Genomic DNA, 18,966 nt, shown 5'->3' on the forward strand with positions numbered 1-18,966 from the left:
CTTTTACATACATTCACACTTACATCTCTACAATTTACATGTAACATATTGTCTACTTTACCAATAGGGAAACTGAGGCCTGATCAGAGATGTTAATTTGTGTAAAAAAGCTCATAAGAGGAGGAGGTAGGATTCATATCTAGATATTTATAGGTCCAAAACCCATGTTTTTTCAACTGCCTACTCCCTGGAGAGAGTTCAGATATTGTTTTTGTTAACAATAAGCTATGTATAGGGGACCCACTGGATTAATGAAATCATAGTACCCATCAAGAGTCCTGTAACTCTTAAGTCATTTCATGTAGCCAGTCCTATTGGATTTTCTAACATGGATACCCTTTCTTTAAGAACAAAGATTTCTTAAAGGGAGGAGCTGAACTCAGGAGGGATCACAGTAAGAAAATGGAAATGTGACCAGGTGCGGTGGCTCACGCCTGTAATCCCAGCACTTCGGGAGGTTGGGGTGGGCGGATTACCTGAGGTCAGGAGTTCGAGACCAGCCTGGCCAACATGGCAAAACCTCGTCTCTACTAAAAATACAAAAAGTCGGGCGTGATGTTACACGCCTGTAATCCCAGCTACTCAGGAGGCTGAGGCAGGAGAATCGCTTGAACCCAGAAGGTGGAGGTTGCGGTGAACCGAGGTTGCGCCACTGCACTCCAGCCTGGGCAACAGAGTAAGACTGTCTAAAAAAAAAATCAAAATAAAAGTAAAAGTAAGAAGATGGAAATGTGCTTAGCTGTGAAAGCAAAGGTGATCTGTCTGATGTCCTGTGTTTGGTGCCTAGGTGGGCTTGGTGCTTGCATTCCCTGCGTTGCAGTGTCAGGATTTTTCAGGGATCAGCCTTGGCACTGGAGACCTTCACGTTTTCCATCTGGTTACTATGGCACACATCATACAGATCTTACTTACCTCATGTACAGGTAACTCTTGCCTTTTTGTCAGTTTCTTGAAGGAAATACTTGAGTTTTCTGAGTTTAAAAAAAAGTATGAGAGGAAAAGGTATTTGGATGAGAATAATACATGAATAAGGCTATTTTTTTCTGTGTATCCTTATACAAAAAGTTTTGAAACATTTCTTTCTCCTCTTAAAATTTCTAGTAATGTGAATGTTTCTAGTGTTAATTTCATACATTCAGTAATATTTGTGTAGAATAGTAATTAAATCTTTTAGAATTTTACATTTTAGAATGCCAATTTTGTTTTAACTTACATGTTTGTTAATGCCCACATGAATTCATCATTAAATTATGTTTTGCATTCAAAATTCTTGTTTTTCATACACTTTAAGACTATATTTATTTGATTTTACTTAAAACATGCCAGCTGGCTGTTTGGTTTGATTGAGATCAATACTGTGCTCCCACTTGAGGGATTACAATTTTGCATGTTTTCTAGGAATATTTCATGTTATATGTGAGTTTATGAATATATTTGCAAGCTTAATGTCTTCAGTCCTTTTGATAACACTTAATTGGAAAATACAGAGTACTAGTATTTCCTTATCTTTCAGAAGAGAATGGCATGGATCAAGAAAATCCCACTTGTGAAGAAGAATCAGCAGTTCTTGCTTTGTATAAAACACTTCACCAGTATACGGGAAGGTGAGTTAGTCATCTTTACATGATAACGCATTTCCCTAAATATTGCTAGACGATGATAGCGTGAGAAAGGAATTCGTTGTTAATTAGGGGAAATTGTTGTCCGTTGACATGTTTTTAAAATAAGATGTGGAGTGATCTGCAGGGCTTTTCTGAACTATTCATATACTAACATAATTGGAAATCTGGGAGAAAGGTGATAATATTATGCAGAGCTTCCCACATTTATTTGACTGTGGAACCCTTCATTTGCTCAGAGGATCTGGCAGAGACTAGAGGATAGATCAAATGTACTTTGGAAAGGCGATACTCTAAAACTTATGTTGTCTCATTCAGAATGGGAATTTAAAACTGCAAGTTAAATTGGCATAATTTATTTTTAAGGTAATATTCAGTAGTGGCAGGAATAAAATGAAATAATAAGAATTTCATGTATGGTTAGAGTCATGATTTGCTACAAATAGCAATTCAGTAGTTTGCTTAGCTTTCAACAGTATATATGTCAAGAATCTGTAAAGTCAGGAACCTATAAAAATGGTTTTTGACTATCCCATTTCTGAGAACCTACATTAACAAAATAATTCAACATATAGAAAAAAAAAACATACAGGCATATAAAGATGGACACTCCAGCCAGGCACGGTGGCTCACCCCTATAACCCCAGCACTTTGGGAGAATGAGGCTGGCAGATTGCTTAAGCCCAGGCACTTGAGACCAGCCTGGCCAACATGGTAAAACCCTGTCTCTACCAAAAAATACAAAAATTAGCCAGGCATGGTAGCATGTGCCTGTGGTCTTATCTTCTCAGATCACCCACGGAGGTGAAGGCTGCAGTTATCCATCACACCACTGCACTCCAGACTGGACAAAACAGTGAGACCCTGTCTCAAAAAGAAAAAGATGTACATGCTGATATTATTTATATTAGCAAATAACTGAAGGCAATCTAAGTGTTTGCAGGGGAATAGTTTGATATAGTGATGAATGTGTTCCAAAATAGTATAAATCTATTTAAAATATGGCCCTAGGAGCTGGGTGCAGTGACATGTGCCTGTAGTCCCAGCTGCTCGGGAGGCTGAGGTGGAAGGATTGCTGGAGCCCAGTAGTTTGGGTCCAGCCTGGACAACTTTTCATTTTCTACATTTTCTCTTTATGTCACTATGTTACTTTTATAAATTTTAATAACATCACGCCTGTAATCCCAGCACTTTGGGAGGCCAAGGTGGGCGGATCACAAGGTCAGGAGATCGAGACCATTCTGGCTAACACAGTGAAACCCCGTCTCTACTAAAAATACAAAAAATTAGCCGAGCGTGGTGGTGGGCGCCTGTAGTCCCAGCTACTCAGGAGGCTGAGACAGGAGAATGGCGTGAACCTGGGAGGCAGAGCTTGCAGTGAGCTGAGATCGCGCCACTGCACTCCAGCCTGGGCGACAGAGCAAGACTCCATCTCAAAAAATTTAATAACAGCATTGGAGGCTATGTCACCACTTACACCTGGCGTCCTATAATAACAAACACCCACTTGCCTGTTAACTCACTCCTTTTAAGCATAGATGCCATCAGTTCCAAATGACAGTCAAGTCTGTTTTCACACTATGCTATAAGTACAGTGACCTTTTCTTAGTAGATTTCCCAGTAATCTTTTTTTTCTTTTTTAGTGCCTTGAAAGAAATACCATCCGGCTGGCATCTGTGGAGGAGTGTCAGAGCTGGAATCATGCCTTTCCTGAAGTGTTCTGCTTTATTTTTTCATTACTTAAATGGGGTTCCTTCCCCACCTGACATTCAAGGTAATTTATACTTTCTTTCAAAACGTAGGGAGAGTTTGTAATCCTTTACTCCAGCAAATATAAAGATCACTTGCAAAAATGAAAATTGACTAAAAGTTCAAAGCATAGCTAATTTACTATGGTGATGTACATATTTATAGCATAAAATGTATGTTTATGCATATGTCTCCATTTATTTGGATCTCAGTAAATGACTGTTAAACTTCTATGTAAATGTTTTTACACCTGCAAAGCACTTCTCCCGTAAAGATCGTAGTTGTGCTTTCAGATGTTAAAATGTTCAGTTATGTATTATTCATAAACAAGGTTCTTCAGATTTGAAAAGGTGAAAACTGACAATTTCAAGTGATTTTTAACTTGAAACATGCATAGCATTAAAATTTAGAATACCCATAATTGCACATAAATCTGATTTTAATTTGGGAATTGATTTGCTCTTTCATAGTTGTTTTTCATGTTCTGTTTTGATTCATTTCATAAAAGTAGTATGAAGGTGGACTTGACTGTATCTCTGTATCCCACAGTGCCTGGCACTGGCCATAGAGTACCTGCATGCAGTGCTACTCTCTGAAAGTTTGTCCACTGGCATTTCCATTCAGCTAGTTGCCTAGGAACCATACAAAAGAGTTTAGTCTTCCAGATTATTTGCAGTGATGATTAGAGTTGGTATTTAAATCCGTGTCTCGTGGTAAAACCATCTTGTATTTCTGTATTGGTTGATCCTTTTCCAGAGCACCCATATGTTATTTTTATGATTTAGTGTTCACAATAACCCTGTGCAGTAGATTGTGCAGGCACACCATTTTGCAAATGATAAAGCCGAGACACCAGGACATTGGGACCAGTTTAATGTAGGAGTCGCCTGACTGCACTCGATGCATTGCGTTATTTTCCATGGATTCCTTCCACGTGCCATTCTGTTAACTTCCTACAAGTTACGTACCTGGCAAATTGGAACTCTTTCATCCTTTTTTTTAAGCTCTGCTATTGCTTAACTGTCATGCAGAATATGCCCTTAGTTGTTATATGTACTCTTTTCTTGTTCTTCATTTGCAGTTCCTGGAACAAGCCATTTTGAACATTTATGTAACTATCTTTCCCTACCAAACAACCTTATTTGCCTTTTTCAAGAAAATAGTGAGATAATGAATTCACTGATTGAAAGGTAATGATTATATACTTTTCTTCGTTGTATTAAATAGTTCTATGGAACCAAACTTTAGTTACCACATATGTAGCAAAATTCTCAAGTAATGACCCTGGTAGAATTCAACACAAATAATTCAAACTATAATGAGTAGGCCTTTTGTTGTTGTTGTTTGTTTGTTTTGTTTTTGCTTTTGTTTTTGTTTTGTTTTGAGACAGTCTTGCTCTGTCACCCAGGCTGGAGTGCAGTGGTGTGATCTTGGCTCACTGCAACCTCCACCTCCTGGGTTCAGGGAATTCTCCTGCCTCAGCCTCCCAAGTAGCTGGGGTTACAGGCATACACCGCCATGCCCGGCTAGTTTTTTGACCACCGTGTTGGTCAGGCTGGTCTCGAACTCCTGACCTCAAATGATTCACCTGCCTCGGCCTTCCAAAGTGCTGGGATTACAGGTGTGAGCCACCGCACCGGCCTATGAGCAGGCCTTTTTAGCTAAGGATCTGGCTTTTCAGTAAACTTTTTGCTAAGCTAGTGAATAGCATAAACAAATTTGCATGGAAGGGGAATAGTGGTAGAAGTGTTGATTTCCTTACATGAACTTACTTGTTAAGGACTCTCTTCCATAGGTTTTTTCTTGTTTTTGTTTTTGAGAGATGGGGTTTTGCCATTTTTTCCAGACTGCCTTTGAACTCCTGGGCTGAGACATTCCTCCCACCTCAGCCTCCTGAGTAGCTGGGACTACAGGCACATGCCATCACACTCAGCTTTTCATAGATTTTTAAAGCTGAAAGAACCCTTAAGGCTATCTAGTCCAATACCTTCAACTTTATATTTGAGAAAACTGAAGTCTAGAGAAATTGGCCTGTCAACCATGTCAAGTTAGTGACTGAGTTAAATATATGGCTGTTCTGTCCACAAAACGGGGGAAAATATTTGCAAACTACGTATCTGATAAGGGATTAACATCCAGAATAGGCCAGGCACAGTGGCTCACTCCTGTAATCCTAGCACTTTGGGAGGCAGAAGTGGGAGGATCACTTGAGCCCGGAAGTTCAAGACCAGCCTGGGTAACATGGCAAAACCGCATCTCTACAAAAAATTTAAAAATTAGGCATGGTGACATGCACCTGTCAGGAGGCTGAAGTGGGAGGATCACTTGAGCCCTGGAGGTCGAGGCTATAGTGAGCTGCATGCCATTCTACTCCAGCCTGGATGACAGATCAAGACCCTGTATCAAAAGAAAAAATCCAGACTATATACATCCAGAATTCCTACAACTTAACACCAACAACAACAAAAATAAAACCCAATTAAAAAATAGGCAAAGGTCTTAAATAGGCATTTCTTCAAAGAAGATAAATAGCCAAAAAAGCATACAAAAAGATGCTCAACATCACTAGTCACTGGGGAAATCACACTGACATACCACTTCACACCCATTGGGTGGGCTATTACTTTTTTGAAAAAAGAAAATTACAAATGTTTACAAGGATGTGGAAAAACTGGTATACTGGTATCCTTGTGCATGGGATATAGAAAATGATAGAGCCGCTATGGAAAACAGCATGATAGTTCCTCAAAAAGATAAACATAAAGTTACTTTATGATTCAGCAATTCCACTTCCAGGTACAGGTTACAAAATAACTGAAAGCAAGAACTCAGATCAATAATAAACACCCACATTTATAGCAGCATTATTCATGATAGCCAAAAGATGGAACCAACTCAGATGTCCAACAGATGAATGGATGCACAAAATGTGGTGTGTACAGACACACAATGGACTATTATTCAGTCTTAAAACTAGGCCAGGTGTGGTGGTGCACGACTGTAGTCCCAGCTACTTGGGAGGCTGAGGCAGGAGAATCACTTGAACCTGGGAGGCAGAGGTTGCAGTGAGCCAAGATTATGCCACTGCGCTCCAGCCTGAGTGACAGAGCAAGACTCTTGTCTCAAAAAGAAAAGTAAAGGAAATTCTCACACATGCTACAACGTGGATGCACCTTGAGGACGTGTGCTAAGTGAAATAAGCCAGTCACAAAAGGATAAATACTGTATGATTCCACTTCACTGAGGTACCTAGAGTAGTCCAATTCATAGAAACAGAAAGTAGAATGGTGGTTCCCAGGGGCTGGGAGAAGGAATTTTGCATTTAATGAGTACGGAGTTTCAGTTGGGAAAGATGAAAACATTCTGGAGATGGATGGTGGTGCTGGTTGCACAACAATGTGAATGTACTTAATGCTACAGAACATTAGACTTTGAAGTGGTTAACATGGTCATTTTTATGTTATATATATTTTACCACACTAAAAAAAAAATTTTTTTTTTTTTTAAGTCTCACTCTGTCACCCAGGCTTGAGTGCACTGGCACAGTCACAGCTCATCCTCCTGGGTTCAAGCAATCCTCCTGCCTCAGCTTCCCAAGTAGCTGGGACTACAGGCACGTGCCACCACACCCAGCTAATTTTTGTATTTTTAGTAGAGAAGGGCTTTTGCCATATTGCCCAGGCTGGTCTCGAACTCCTGGGATCAAGTAATCTTCCCGCCTCAGCCTCCCAAAGTGCAGAGATTACAGGCGTGAGCACCTGGCCAAAAAAGTTTTATTTTTAATATGAGTGTTCTAGCTCCAGATAATGTTAGCTTGGCATTAATATAGATTAATATAGACTAGTTTTTCTAGAGTATCCAAATTAGTAAGATAATGATGTTTATAGCCACAAATTGTAATATATTTAATCATTCTTGCTTTTAGAAAATATTCAGATTTTAAAAGTTGTAGGCAAAATAGTATTTCTCCAGGTTTCTTTTGATGAAGTAAATATGTTAGGTCAAGAATATTATTTTCCTCGGGCCGGGCGCGGTGGCTCACGCTTGTATGAGGCGGGGTGGTCACAAGGTCAGGGGATCGAGACCACGTGAAATCCGTTTACCAAAAAACAAAAATTGCCGGCTGGTGGTGGGGGGCCTGTCGAAAAGAATATTATTTTCCTCTTATTGGCTATGGAGGGGAGAAAATTCTAGTTCTAACCCTTTAAAAGTAAAAGTGTTTTGTGTTTTTTCCCCTCTGTTTACGTTAAAGTTGGTGCCATAACAGTGAAGTTAAAAGATATCTAGAAGGTGAAAGAGATGCTATAAGGTAAGTTAAGGATCCTCAAAAACTTGATTGAGGTGGGAGAAAGGGTGGGATCAGGATATAAGTGCCGTATTCCTTCAGAAACTGACTTCTCAAGCCTTCAGTGATTCCAAAAGGTTAAGATATGTTGCCTTCATATTTTCTTCTTAATGTAATGATGAGAGTCTATCAAAGTCAGAATTATGATCATAAATATACTACATTCTTGGCAGAGAAAGGAAATAAAGTTATTATATTTTAGGATATTTGCTTTAAAAAATATAACGCGGCTCCTAGGTTTTTCTTAGCTCTATTTTTTTCTCTCTTTCATTATGGGAAAACTCCAGAAGTGTGAAGAGTGAAATAATGAGGCTCCACATACTTGTCATTCACCTTCAATAACTATCAGTCAAATCATGGCCAGTCATTTCTTATAATTATTTTTTCTTCATTTCTTTTTACATTCTATTCTGATTCTGTTGTAAAGTGTGCTCTACCAGATCCTAAAAAGATGTGTCTCAATTGTTACTATACAAGTTGCGCATCTCTAATCCAAAAATCTGAAATTTGGAATGTCCCCATGAGCATTCCTTTAAGCATCATGTTGGCCCTCAAAAAGTTTCAAATTATGGAGCATTTCAGATTTCAGGTTTTAACATTAGAGATACTCAACCTGGATTAACAATTGAGATGCATTTGTTATGATCTGGTAGAGCATGCTTTACTACAGAATCCAAACAGAAGTAATGCACATATTCGAAACTCTAAAAAAATTCAAAACCCAAAGCACTACTGGTCCCAAGCATCTCAGATAAGGGATACTCAACCTATATCTCTTAGTTCTGGTAAATACATCGTCCATAAAAGTCAGAAGACTAGAGATTATCTGTCCTATTTGTTTGCTTTTACACATCCAGAAATAACACCCCAATTTTATTAGGTTGGACCACATGAAATGTCAGTTTTTATAAGTCAAAAATGGTTGAATATCACAATCTCATGTGATTCCATTCTGACGTCAGAAAACTCTTAATAAATGGAACAGTAATCGTCAACTAGAAGTATACATCAGAATAACTTTGGGAACTTTTGAAAAAAATACTCAGGCCACTACCTACTGAATCTAATTTCTCTAAAGTTAAAGCCCTAGCATGTCTATCCCCTCAAAATTCCCCCAAGTGATTTTGATACGATTAAGAACTACTGTCTAGCTGGGCGCAGTGGCTCACACCTGTAATCTCAACACTTTGAGAGGCCAAGGAGGGTGGATCACAAGGTCAGGAGATCAAAACCATCCTGGCTAACACGGTGAAACCCCGTCTCTACTAAAAAAAAAAAAATACAAAAAATTAGCTGGGCATGGTGGCGGGCGCCTGTAGTCCCAGCTACTCGGGAGGCTGAAGCAGGAGAATGGCGTGAACCCAGGAGGTGGAGGTTGCAGTGAGCCGAGATCGTGCCACTGCACTCCAGCCTGGGTGACAGAGCAAGACTCTGTCTCAAAATAAATAAATAAATAAATGTCTAAAATAATCCCCCCTTCAGTTTAACTCCATTTCTTGTCTTGGCAATGGGTAAAGTAGTGAAAGACCACACCGTGTTACCCAGGCTAGGCAGGTATGTGCATATAGAAGTGCCTCGTAGTATAATATGACCTAAATTAATGGAGCGTTTTTTAATTTTTCCTTTTTTCAGATATCCAAGAGAATCTAACAAATTAATAAACCTTCCAGAGGATTACAGCAGCCTCATTAATCAAGCATCCAATTTCTCGTAAGTTTTGCTATTAGCATTGAACATTCCCTGCCACTGGAAACACCTCTCTACAAAGAATTTGAAGGATTTTGTTGTTCTTTGTTTTGTTTGGGTAGAGAAATTGTATCTGTAGTACTTTATGAGAGAAAAGGGAGAAAAAAGGAAAAAAAGAAGAAACTTGGCCAGGCGCGGTGGCTCACGCCTGTAATCCCAGCACTTTGGGAGGCCGAGGTGGATGCATCTCCTGAGGTCAGGAGTTCTAGCCTGGCCAACTTGGTGAAACCCTGTCTCTACTAAAAATACAGAATTAGCCGGGCGTGGTGGCAGGTACCTGTAATCGCAGCTACTCGGGAGGCTGAGGCAGGAGAATCACTTGAACCCGGGAGGCAGAGGTTGTAGTGAGCTGAGATCGAGCAATTGCACTCCAGCCTGGGTGACAAAGGCAAAACTCTGTCTCAAAAAAAAAGAATAACATCTGTAGTACTCCATACTATGTAACTTATAAAAGCATCATTTCACTATGTTTCAGAATAAGACATGGAATGGGAGTAGGAGAAGCAAATTTGATACATGAATGTTTAATAATTGCACTTAAAGTAATAACAGGCCTTGGTAATTGTTTTTTTTTTTTTGAGACAGGTCTCGCTCTGTCACCCAGGATGGAGTGCAGTGGTGCAACCTTGGCTTGCTGCAATCTCCGCCTTCCAGATTCTAGTGATTCTTGTACCTCAGCCTCCTGAGTAGCTGGGATTACAGGCATGCACCACAACTCCCAGCTAGTTTTTTTTTGTATTTTTAGTATCACCTCGGCCTCCCAAAGTGCTGGGATTACAGGTGTGAGCCACTACGCCTGGCAGTAATTTTTAATATAGTATCAAATATTTAACATACAAGCAGCATAAAGAATAATGTAATAGGGGAGGCTGAGGTGGGAGTATCACTTGAGCCCAGGAGATGGAGGCTGCAGTTAGTCATGATCATGCCACTGCACTCTAGTCTGGGTGACAGCGAGACCTTGTCTCAAAAAAAAAGAAGAAGAATATAATAATGTAAGAGCTTAAACATTACCTAGACAGTTGAAGCTCCCCAGCTGTCTCTTCTCTGTTGCCTCTTTTTCCTCCCTCTGAAGATACCTACTATTCTAAATGGAACATTAAGCATTCCATTGCTATACATTAACTATATAGGTTTCTATTCCTGAGCAGCATATATTGTTATTTTGCATGTTTTATTTTATTTTTATTTTATTTTATATTTTATTTTATTTTATTTTTGAGACGGGGTCTCACTCTGTTGCCCAGGCTGGAGTGCAGTGGTGTGATCTTGGTTCACAGCAACCTCCACCTCCCAGGTTCGAGTGATTCTCCAGCCTCCCAAGTAGTTGGGACTACAGGTGCACACCACTGTGCCTGGCTAATTTTTGTATTTTTAGTAGAGACGGGGTTTCACCATATTGGTCAGGCTGGTCTCAAACTCCTGACCTCAGTTGATCCACCCACCTTTGCCTCCCAAAGTGCTGGGATTACAGGCATGAGCCACTGCACCCAGCCGATTTTGCATTCATTCAGCATTGTTTCTAAGATTTATCTGTATTGATGTTTATAACTTTATTGATTTTTCATTGCTCTATAGTATTTTATTATATGGCAGTGGCACCGTTTTATCTTTTTCTCCTATTGATGATTTTATTTATTTTTTTTCTCCAGTTACTGATTTTTTTGAGTGTTTCCTACATGGTCTTTGTATATATGTGCAAGGTGTTTCCTATTTCCGATTCTAGGAATAAATTTGCAGAGACTGTGGGATATACACTTCTTTGGCTTTACTTGATATTGCAGAATTCTTTTCTAGGCTGGTTTTTTCATCACTAGCTCTGTAGCCACTCTTTAGATCAATGACTTGTGGGTTTTTTATCCCTTGGAGGTGCCCGAAATCAGGTGGTGATAAGAGCAGAGCCCCAACTCTGTGCCTTGTGTGTGGATCTCTGCTGTGCTCCCAGAGTTACTGCTGCCAGACTGAACTGGAAGGGGAGGATGTAGGAGCCTGCACAGCTCACACCTACTCCTGTGGCTCTGGAGTGGGCATCTTCCTGAGGTAAGGACCTGGCTTTTTAGCTTTGGATCTGCCTCAGTATCTGACTGTTAGGATGTCACAGGAAACTACTATATTGCCAGGAATTTTGAGACTACTGTTCTGTGTGACTCATTCCAGAAACATGGAGCTCCTTGTCTCCTCACGTCTCACATTTGGTCCATGCCAACTCTGTTGGTTCTTTTATTGTCACCATTCCCACTCCTCTTCCCCCAACCATAGGTGACAGTTCTGTTCTACTTGCTTCATGTCTCCCACTAATGTGAAACTTCTCTGATTTTCTGTCCAAATCCAGTGAGAATTACTCTTTCTGTTGTGTCCTCATGTCCTCATGGCTTTTGGATTTTACCTCCACTTATACGTATTATCACAACTCTACATGCCAGCTTGTGATTAGTGACTACTATGTACTAGGCATTGAGAATGCGGTAGTCCACAGTGCAAAGATCTCTGCCCTCATGGATGGAGCTCATTTTCTAATGAGAGAGAGGACAAGCGAGACTGACAAGAATTTAGATAGTGATACAGGCTAAGGAGAAAAAATAAAGCAGGGAAGGGGAATATGAAATGGCAGCTGTGGAGCTAAATTTGAGATTTAATTTTAGTAGATCAGGGAAGGCTTCCTAAGAACATGACTTCTGAGTAAAGACCTAAAGAAGTGGGAGAACATTCTACTCAGAACATTCTGCACAGTTCCTGGGGTAGAAATGTGCCTGCCTCCTCAAGGCAAGGAGGCTCGTGTCACTGGAGTGTTGTGCACAGGTGAGAGAATCCAGGGGCCTGCTGTGTGCTGGTGACATCTCTGGGCAAGGTGGAAGCCATTTCAGGGTTTGAAGCAGAGGCATAACATGAGTTTGGGCTCCTCTGGAGCATAGGTTGTATCCATAGCTTAGTCATCCCCCTAGTACCTTGACAATTTCTTATACATATTAGGTTCTCAATAAATGTCTGTTTAATTGCGCTGAACTATTAATGCCAGATAAAGGCAAATCTCTCAAAGGGATCAGGGGACACAAATTTGACTCGAATCAACCTGTTTCCTAGTTTGTGCACAGTTTTTTAATGGATAACTTCCTCCTAATAGTGGTTTAAATATCAGTACTATAAGACTTCATTCTATTTGGAACTGAATACAAATGTTGGTTACTAATGTGTAAATGCATAACGTATGAATGGCCTCTCTACAGAGTACGGGAATGTCAGGTGCTATTTTTAGCTGGCAAAACCAAAGGCTGTTTTTATTCTCCTCCTTACCTTGATGACTATGGGGAGACCGACCAGGGACTCAGGTAAGAACCCATCCTGAGTTAGCTAACTCAGGGCCTGCGGCACCCTTCAGTATGTGGTGACGTCCTGAGGGTGGAGGGCTGAGGTGGTTCTGGAAGAAGTGTTATCTGTGGAGTCTTCCAAGGAGGGTGCCCTGTCAGCCTGGTTTGGTGTTCTTTTCCCAGCCTTCAGAATGCCATGAGGAGCATCAGGATAGGTAAGGGAAGAGAATAGGACAGAGTGCAACTTTATTCCATTTATCACTCCAAAGAACTGTTTGAATTGCCATATGGCATCCCAGCTCAGAGCACTCCAGGGATGGCCCACTCTGACTTGTATGGCCTTGTATAGAGGAAGCCCAGTGTTTGAGAAAATCTTAATTGCTAACAAATGTGCTTACTACATTAAAATCTGGGGGACAAAGATTTAAAACATAAAGAACAATATAACAATATTTGAGGCTAAGTTACTTCTACTCTGGTAGCTTTAGTATATTGTAAGCTAACAATTCCCCCAAGCACTACTAAAGAACTTCTTTTAGACCATCTCTTTTGTCTAAAGGAGGTATAAGTTTTAACCTCCATAGATATGCCTATCCAGCCTTAAGTAGCAGATGTTGAAGGCCTAGAAACCCAAGCAAGGTAAGTAGATGAGCTGCCCCAGGCGCTGGACTGCAAGGCTATGCCCATGTGCCACCCAGTGATGGTGCTTCCCACTATTCTCAGCGTGGGCTGTTAGGAGGAGAGTCTGGTTAGTGAGTGAGAGGATGGCTGTGCTCAGAAACAGGAGTAGAGGTGCCTGGCTCAGGGCACTGGTCCCAGGCAGGAACCCATCAATGCTTGCACTTGTGTTTAAATTGGACCTGGAAGTTACTCATATTTGATTGCTTCACTGAGACTGTGGCTGAAAGATTGCATCTGAGGAACGTTTTTCTTTTCTTTTCCTTTTTCTTTGCACTCTTAGTTAAAATCTGTGAGGAACATTTTTACTCCTGTAATTCTTCTTTCGCCTTCTCCTCTGCCCCCTTTCCTTTTTACATGTTACCAACAAAATGGGCAATGAATTGGTAGTTTTAGCCTCTCAACCCAGACCCTCCTTATCCCCTGCAACCTCTATTCCCTCACCTCACTCTGGGTAAGTGTGGTTTGTGTACCTTTCCTTCCTCATTTTAGCACTTATTCCCTTTTACCTGCTTTTGGCAAATGGTCAGAGCTGATATTTTTGTTAATAGCCACAGTCACCTGCCAGACAGAAATGTTGCAGGAGGTCTAAAACCAATAACTTGTAACCTTGCCTAAATCAGGAAGGGTTCGGTTATAATAGAGGAATAAACAGAACACATTCTGAGTGACATGTGTCTTCTCTTTCTAGACGGGGAAATCCTTTACATTTATGCAAAGAGCGATTCAAGAAGATTCAGAAGCTCTGGCACCAACACAGTGTCACAGAGGAAATTGGACATGCACAGGAAGCCAATCAGACACTGGTTGGCATTGACTGGCAACATTTATAATTATTGCACCACCAAAAAACACAAACTTGGATTTTTTTAACCCAGTTGGCTTTTTAAGAAAGAAAGAAGTTCTGCTGAATTTGGAAATAAATTCTTTATTTAAACTTTCCTTCCCAGTTTTATAGTTTCTGGTTCTGAGGACTGATGAAAATCATCTTCCATCAGCAGATTTTCTTGCACTGTTTGCTGTGCCCCTCAGATATAACGTCTTGGGTTTTAAGATCGAGCAAGGAGCTTCTCTTCCTAGTTTGGATCCAGCCCCTTTGTGGGGGTCTGACTGCGTAGTCCCAGCCATTGTGTGGTATTTCACGTTATTGATGATAGTGAACTGTGGGTCTGAAGCTGACTCAACGGAGGCAGGAAACAAAGTCTCTGTGGTCTGTTGGGTCATACTTCATGGTTCCACTGAGTGGCCCAACACTGGGGCTGGGTTGGTGTCCCCTCTGCTGACAGGACCCTACTGCTAGGAGAAAAGTGGTTGATTTTGAAGGGAGTGTTCCCTTCTCTCCATTGACTATGAGAGAGTTGGGGGACACACGTGCAGAAGAAGCCCGTGGGGAGAAGGTGGTTTCCTGGTGTGCTGGCTGGTTTTTCAGGGCTGTTGGAGGTTTTTTTTTCTTTTTTTTTTTATGGCAAGACTTTTGGCTTTGAGAAAACTCAAAGGGCTTTCCCAAAACTTAGGATGGTCTAAAAAATTAGGATATTCTTTTAGAATTAGGAAGAAAAATTAGGATATTCTAAAATAATATGGATTAAAAATTTAGGATATTCTTTTAGATATCCTAATATCTAGATGAGAGGCCTTCATTCATAACATCTGGTCGTTTGGGCTGTGGTTGGCATAAGTGATGTTTATTTTGGCCTCTGTCACATCCAGTTTCTTGAGCTTTTAAGGTAAGCTTCTTTTGGCTTTTTTTCAGATGTTCACCAAGCTTAAGTTTAAAATAATAGGTATTCTAAATGAGTATTCTAATTTTCTTATCTGTATTCTTTTAGAATACCCTAATGTTTCAGACAGTAGTAATCTCTTGTTATTTCTAAGGCTAAATTGGCAGAGTATATCATCTAAAGCCAAACACTAAAGAAGGTGAGAACCCACTCCCACCCAGCCAGCATTTCCTGAAACAGACAAGCTGCTCCTTCCTTGCTGGCTCACTTAGTGCATTCCTGGGATGGTCTGGCACCCAGGCTTTTTATTCTTTTTGAAGATTGTTCTTACTGAGGTGCCTTCCTAGAACAAGAGCCACTTACAAAATAGCTTATAATTATTATGTACCACACAACTACTATTGTTTGATGTATGACTGCTGAGCGCTTGAATACATGCAGAGAGTAACTGAAGACTTAGTAGAGGAATTAAATTCTGAGCCTGTCTAAGGTGGGGCTAAGGAACAAATGAGTGATAAGAGGCTCTTGGATTTTTTTAACCAATGCAAGTGACCCTTTCAGTCAGTTTTCTTTGAATTACATCTACAAGTTTTGTTCCACTCAGCTACCAGTCAACTAGGCATGCTCCACAGTATAGCAGGAAGAAGGTCAGAAATCTGGACCTGAAGCTAAAAGAAGTGAGAATGTAGAAGCCACATTCCTCTCCAAGGTAGTGTGTGAAAGAACTGCCCCCTCTTGAGAGGAGGATGACCGTCACCATTCTTGCTTGGGACTGACTCACCCAACTGAGAGGAGGACCAATAGAAAGAAAATTCACATTTGAATCCACCTCTCTCCCCCTTTTTCTGGCCTTCATTCATAAGATCTGGTTGTTTGGGCTGTGGTTGGCATAATTCATGTTTATTTTGGCCTCTGTCACATCCAGTTTCTTCAGCTTTTTAAGGTAAGCTTCTTTTGGCTTTTTTTCATATGTTCACCAAGCTAAAATTTAAAACAATAAGACCAGGTTTCTCTCTCTACAAGTGGATTATAAACATTTTCACCAAATCATAACAATACTCCAGCTTTCCAGCCCAACTTCCTAGGAGCCTGGAGTTAGCAAAGGTTGTCTCTGGATTCCATTCTCTGAGAATATCACAGAGCCTGGGAGAAGATGAATTTACATGAAATTGCAACATACACACCTTTTTATTTTCTGGTGTTAAGCTAATTGTCTTTCCTACCTTACAAATCATGTTAGTTTTATGATTTGTTCCGCATGTTTTATGTTTATTGTAGAAATGTTTATATAACATATGCTTTCCGTATCAGGGAAAATCATATCTGTTTAATAAATTGGCTATAACTTTAATATCTGTGGACAACTTGTAAAATTTGGAATGTATCATATGTAAAAAGTTTAAAGATACCCAAATAAATGCTTTAGGTGTTGGCATTACTTTTGGTTAGCATATATCTTTCCGTGTCATTTTACACACCTGCCACAGCAATGAGCCCCGTGTCACCTTGCTACAAATACAGTGGGATGTCTGTACTAGCTTTAAATTTAAGAGGCTTATATTATTATGGCCATTAGCCAAACTATCTTGACCTTCCCAGAGAAAGTGTGATCATCATTTTAGCTGATTAAGTTTCATATTCATTAGCCATGACAGCGTGTGACCTTTCTGGGCGATTTTGGAACTCAAATCACTGGGAAACAGGGCACTCCAAGACCTGTGTCTGGGTTTAAACTCTTGTTCATCCTTACCTGGTGATCTCAAGATCCTTGTCCTTACACACTCCCCTAGTGTGCTCGCTGGTTTTTCAGGGCTGTTGGAGGGTTCTTTTTTTCTTTTTTTATATGACCACTTCCTGCTTTTGAGAGAGAGACATAGAAAGGCAGCTACACTGTCTTCCTAGGGGAGTCATTGCCCATGAGAATTCTTTTTTTTTGAAATCCTCTTGAGAGCATCAAACTAAAACAGCAGGGTTTCCATTGCACTCGCCCTGCCTTCTGGTCAGTAACACTGCTCCCAGCCTACTGCCTTCACTACTCTTGTCTTTAGTTCCAGGAACTCATGAAGCCCCTTCTGACATGCTCCTCCCTCTCTTCCTACTCTTGGTTTTGGCGTGGTGGTGGTTTGGTTTGGTTTTTTTAAAGAGACAGGGTCTTGCTCTGTCCCACAGGCTGGAGTGCAGTGGCACAGCCTTGGTTCACTGCAGCCTCAACCTTCTGGGCTCAAGCAATCCTCCCACCTCAGCCTCCCCAGTAGCTTGTACTATAGGCACATGCCACCACGCCTGGCTAATTTTTGTATTTTTTTTTTTTTGTAGATATGGACACGCTATATTGCCCAGGCTGGTCTTGAACCCTTGGGCTCAAATGATTCTCCCGCCTCAGCCTCCCAAATGCTAGAATTATAGGTATGAACCACTGTGCCTGGCCTGTTCCTACTCTTGTTTTTTAAGTCACATTTATTGAGGTATATTTTACAAACAGATTAGCTCTTTTTAGTGTACAGTTTTATACATTTTAACAAATGCATACAGTTAAACAACCACAGTCGAGAAATAGAACAATTCCGTCATCCCCAAAAGTCCCCTGTGTAGTCAGCTTCTTGCCTCATCGTGGCTTTCAGCTACCAGTGTTTTTTCTCTCCCTTTGTTTTGTCTCTTCCCGAATGTTATATAAATGGAATCGTATCGTATGTAGCATTTTGAGTCTGGCTTCTCACTAAAGAAGAATGCATTTGGGTCCTCCCTGTTCCTTTGGATTGCTGAGTAGCATTCCGTTGTACAGACTTCTGGGCAGTTGCCAGATGAAGGGCATTTGGGTGAGTTTGGGTGATTGTTTTGGTGATTACTGCTACAAACATTCACAGGTAGGTTTTTGTACAAACCTGAATTTTCACTTCCCTCAGGTAAATAGCTAGAAGTTGTCCCTTACGTCTTAATCCTCCATTTGACGCCATCCTGAGAGCTCAGCATTCTCTAATCTGTAACTTTGCTGTTTACACTCCTCTGTGATGGACAGGATAAAATGCTGTCAGGAGTTAAGGACTGACATGTTTTTCCCCTTCCAGCCAACCTATCCATTGTGACCTGGGAAGGCACCTGTCTCTTCCCTGGACTTTCATAGTATTCGACAGACATTTTTCTCTTCCTAACACAGTGGTGCTGCCTGCCTGCGCTGTCATTGAGAGCCATCTTTTTAGCCAGTAGTGGATGAAAAGCCCTGTCTTGGTCCACGATTGTCCCTAGCTAAGCTGCAAACATGCTGGCCTAGCATAATAGGTGCCCGGACGAGGAGGGGCAAGGGAGCGTGCAGAGCGGGCACCTAATCTTATTAACCCATATTAAGGTTACTAGGGGTTTATTTACTGGCAGCTCAGTCCCAGGCTTGAAGCATGTTGTAAAGAAGCTGTGGGTTCTGGAACTGAGGCCAAAAATTCTAGGACACGGCTTCCCAAATATTCAGGATAGTCATCACCTGTTTCTTCACTATGGAGTGAGCATTTTAAAAATGAAAGTCCTAAGGCCCTGTCTACCCCTCACCCCATCCCAGGGCTATGCTGGCAGAACTTTAAAAGCTAGCTGGGGCCAGGTGCAGTGGCTCACTCCTGTAATCCCAGTGCTTTGGGAGGCCAAGGCGGGCCGATCACCTAAGGACAGGAGTTCAAGACCAGCCTGGCCAACATGGTGAAATCTCATCTCTACTAAAAATACAAAAATTAGCCAGGCGTGGTGGCAAACGCCTGTAATCCCAGCTAGTAGGGAGGCTGAGCCAGGAGAATCACTTGAACCCAGGAGGCGGAGGTTGC

At 41.0% G+C, this 18,966-nt stretch overlaps 1 protein-coding gene across 1 annotated transcript in view; it reads left to right on the forward strand.

Annotated features, from left to right (window-relative positions):
* The window catches only part of UBR2 (ubiquitin protein ligase E3 component n-recognin 2), a 127,179-nt gene extending 112,303 nt beyond the window's left edge, over window positions 1-14,876 (forward strand). Inside the window, exons 38-46 of the mRNA XM_032140517.2 lie at window positions 788-923; window positions 1,514-1,604; window positions 3,263-3,393; window positions 4,450-4,558; window positions 7,621-7,677; window positions 9,346-9,423; window positions 11,329-11,499; window positions 12,684-12,785; window positions 14,134-14,876. Coding sequence (XP_031996408.1) covers window positions 788-923; window positions 1,514-1,604; window positions 3,263-3,393; window positions 4,450-4,558; window positions 7,621-7,677; window positions 9,346-9,423; window positions 11,329-11,499; window positions 12,684-12,785; window positions 14,134-14,275 — 1,017 coding nt within the window. The 3' untranslated portion in view covers window positions 14,276-14,876. The remainder of the gene's footprint in view (window positions 1-787; window positions 924-1,513; window positions 1,605-3,262; window positions 3,394-4,449; window positions 4,559-7,620; window positions 7,678-9,345; window positions 9,424-11,328; window positions 11,500-12,683; window positions 12,786-14,133) is intronic.
* Window positions 14,877-18,966: the final 4,090 nt, after the last annotated feature.

The sequence above is a fragment of the Hylobates moloch genome, unplaced genomic scaffold (assembly GCF_009828535.3).
Source record: "Hylobates moloch isolate HMO894 unplaced genomic scaffold, HMol_V3 SCAFFOLD_20, whole genome shotgun sequence".
Lineage (NCBI taxonomy): Eukaryota > Metazoa > Chordata > Mammalia > Primates > Hylobatidae > Hylobates > Hylobates moloch.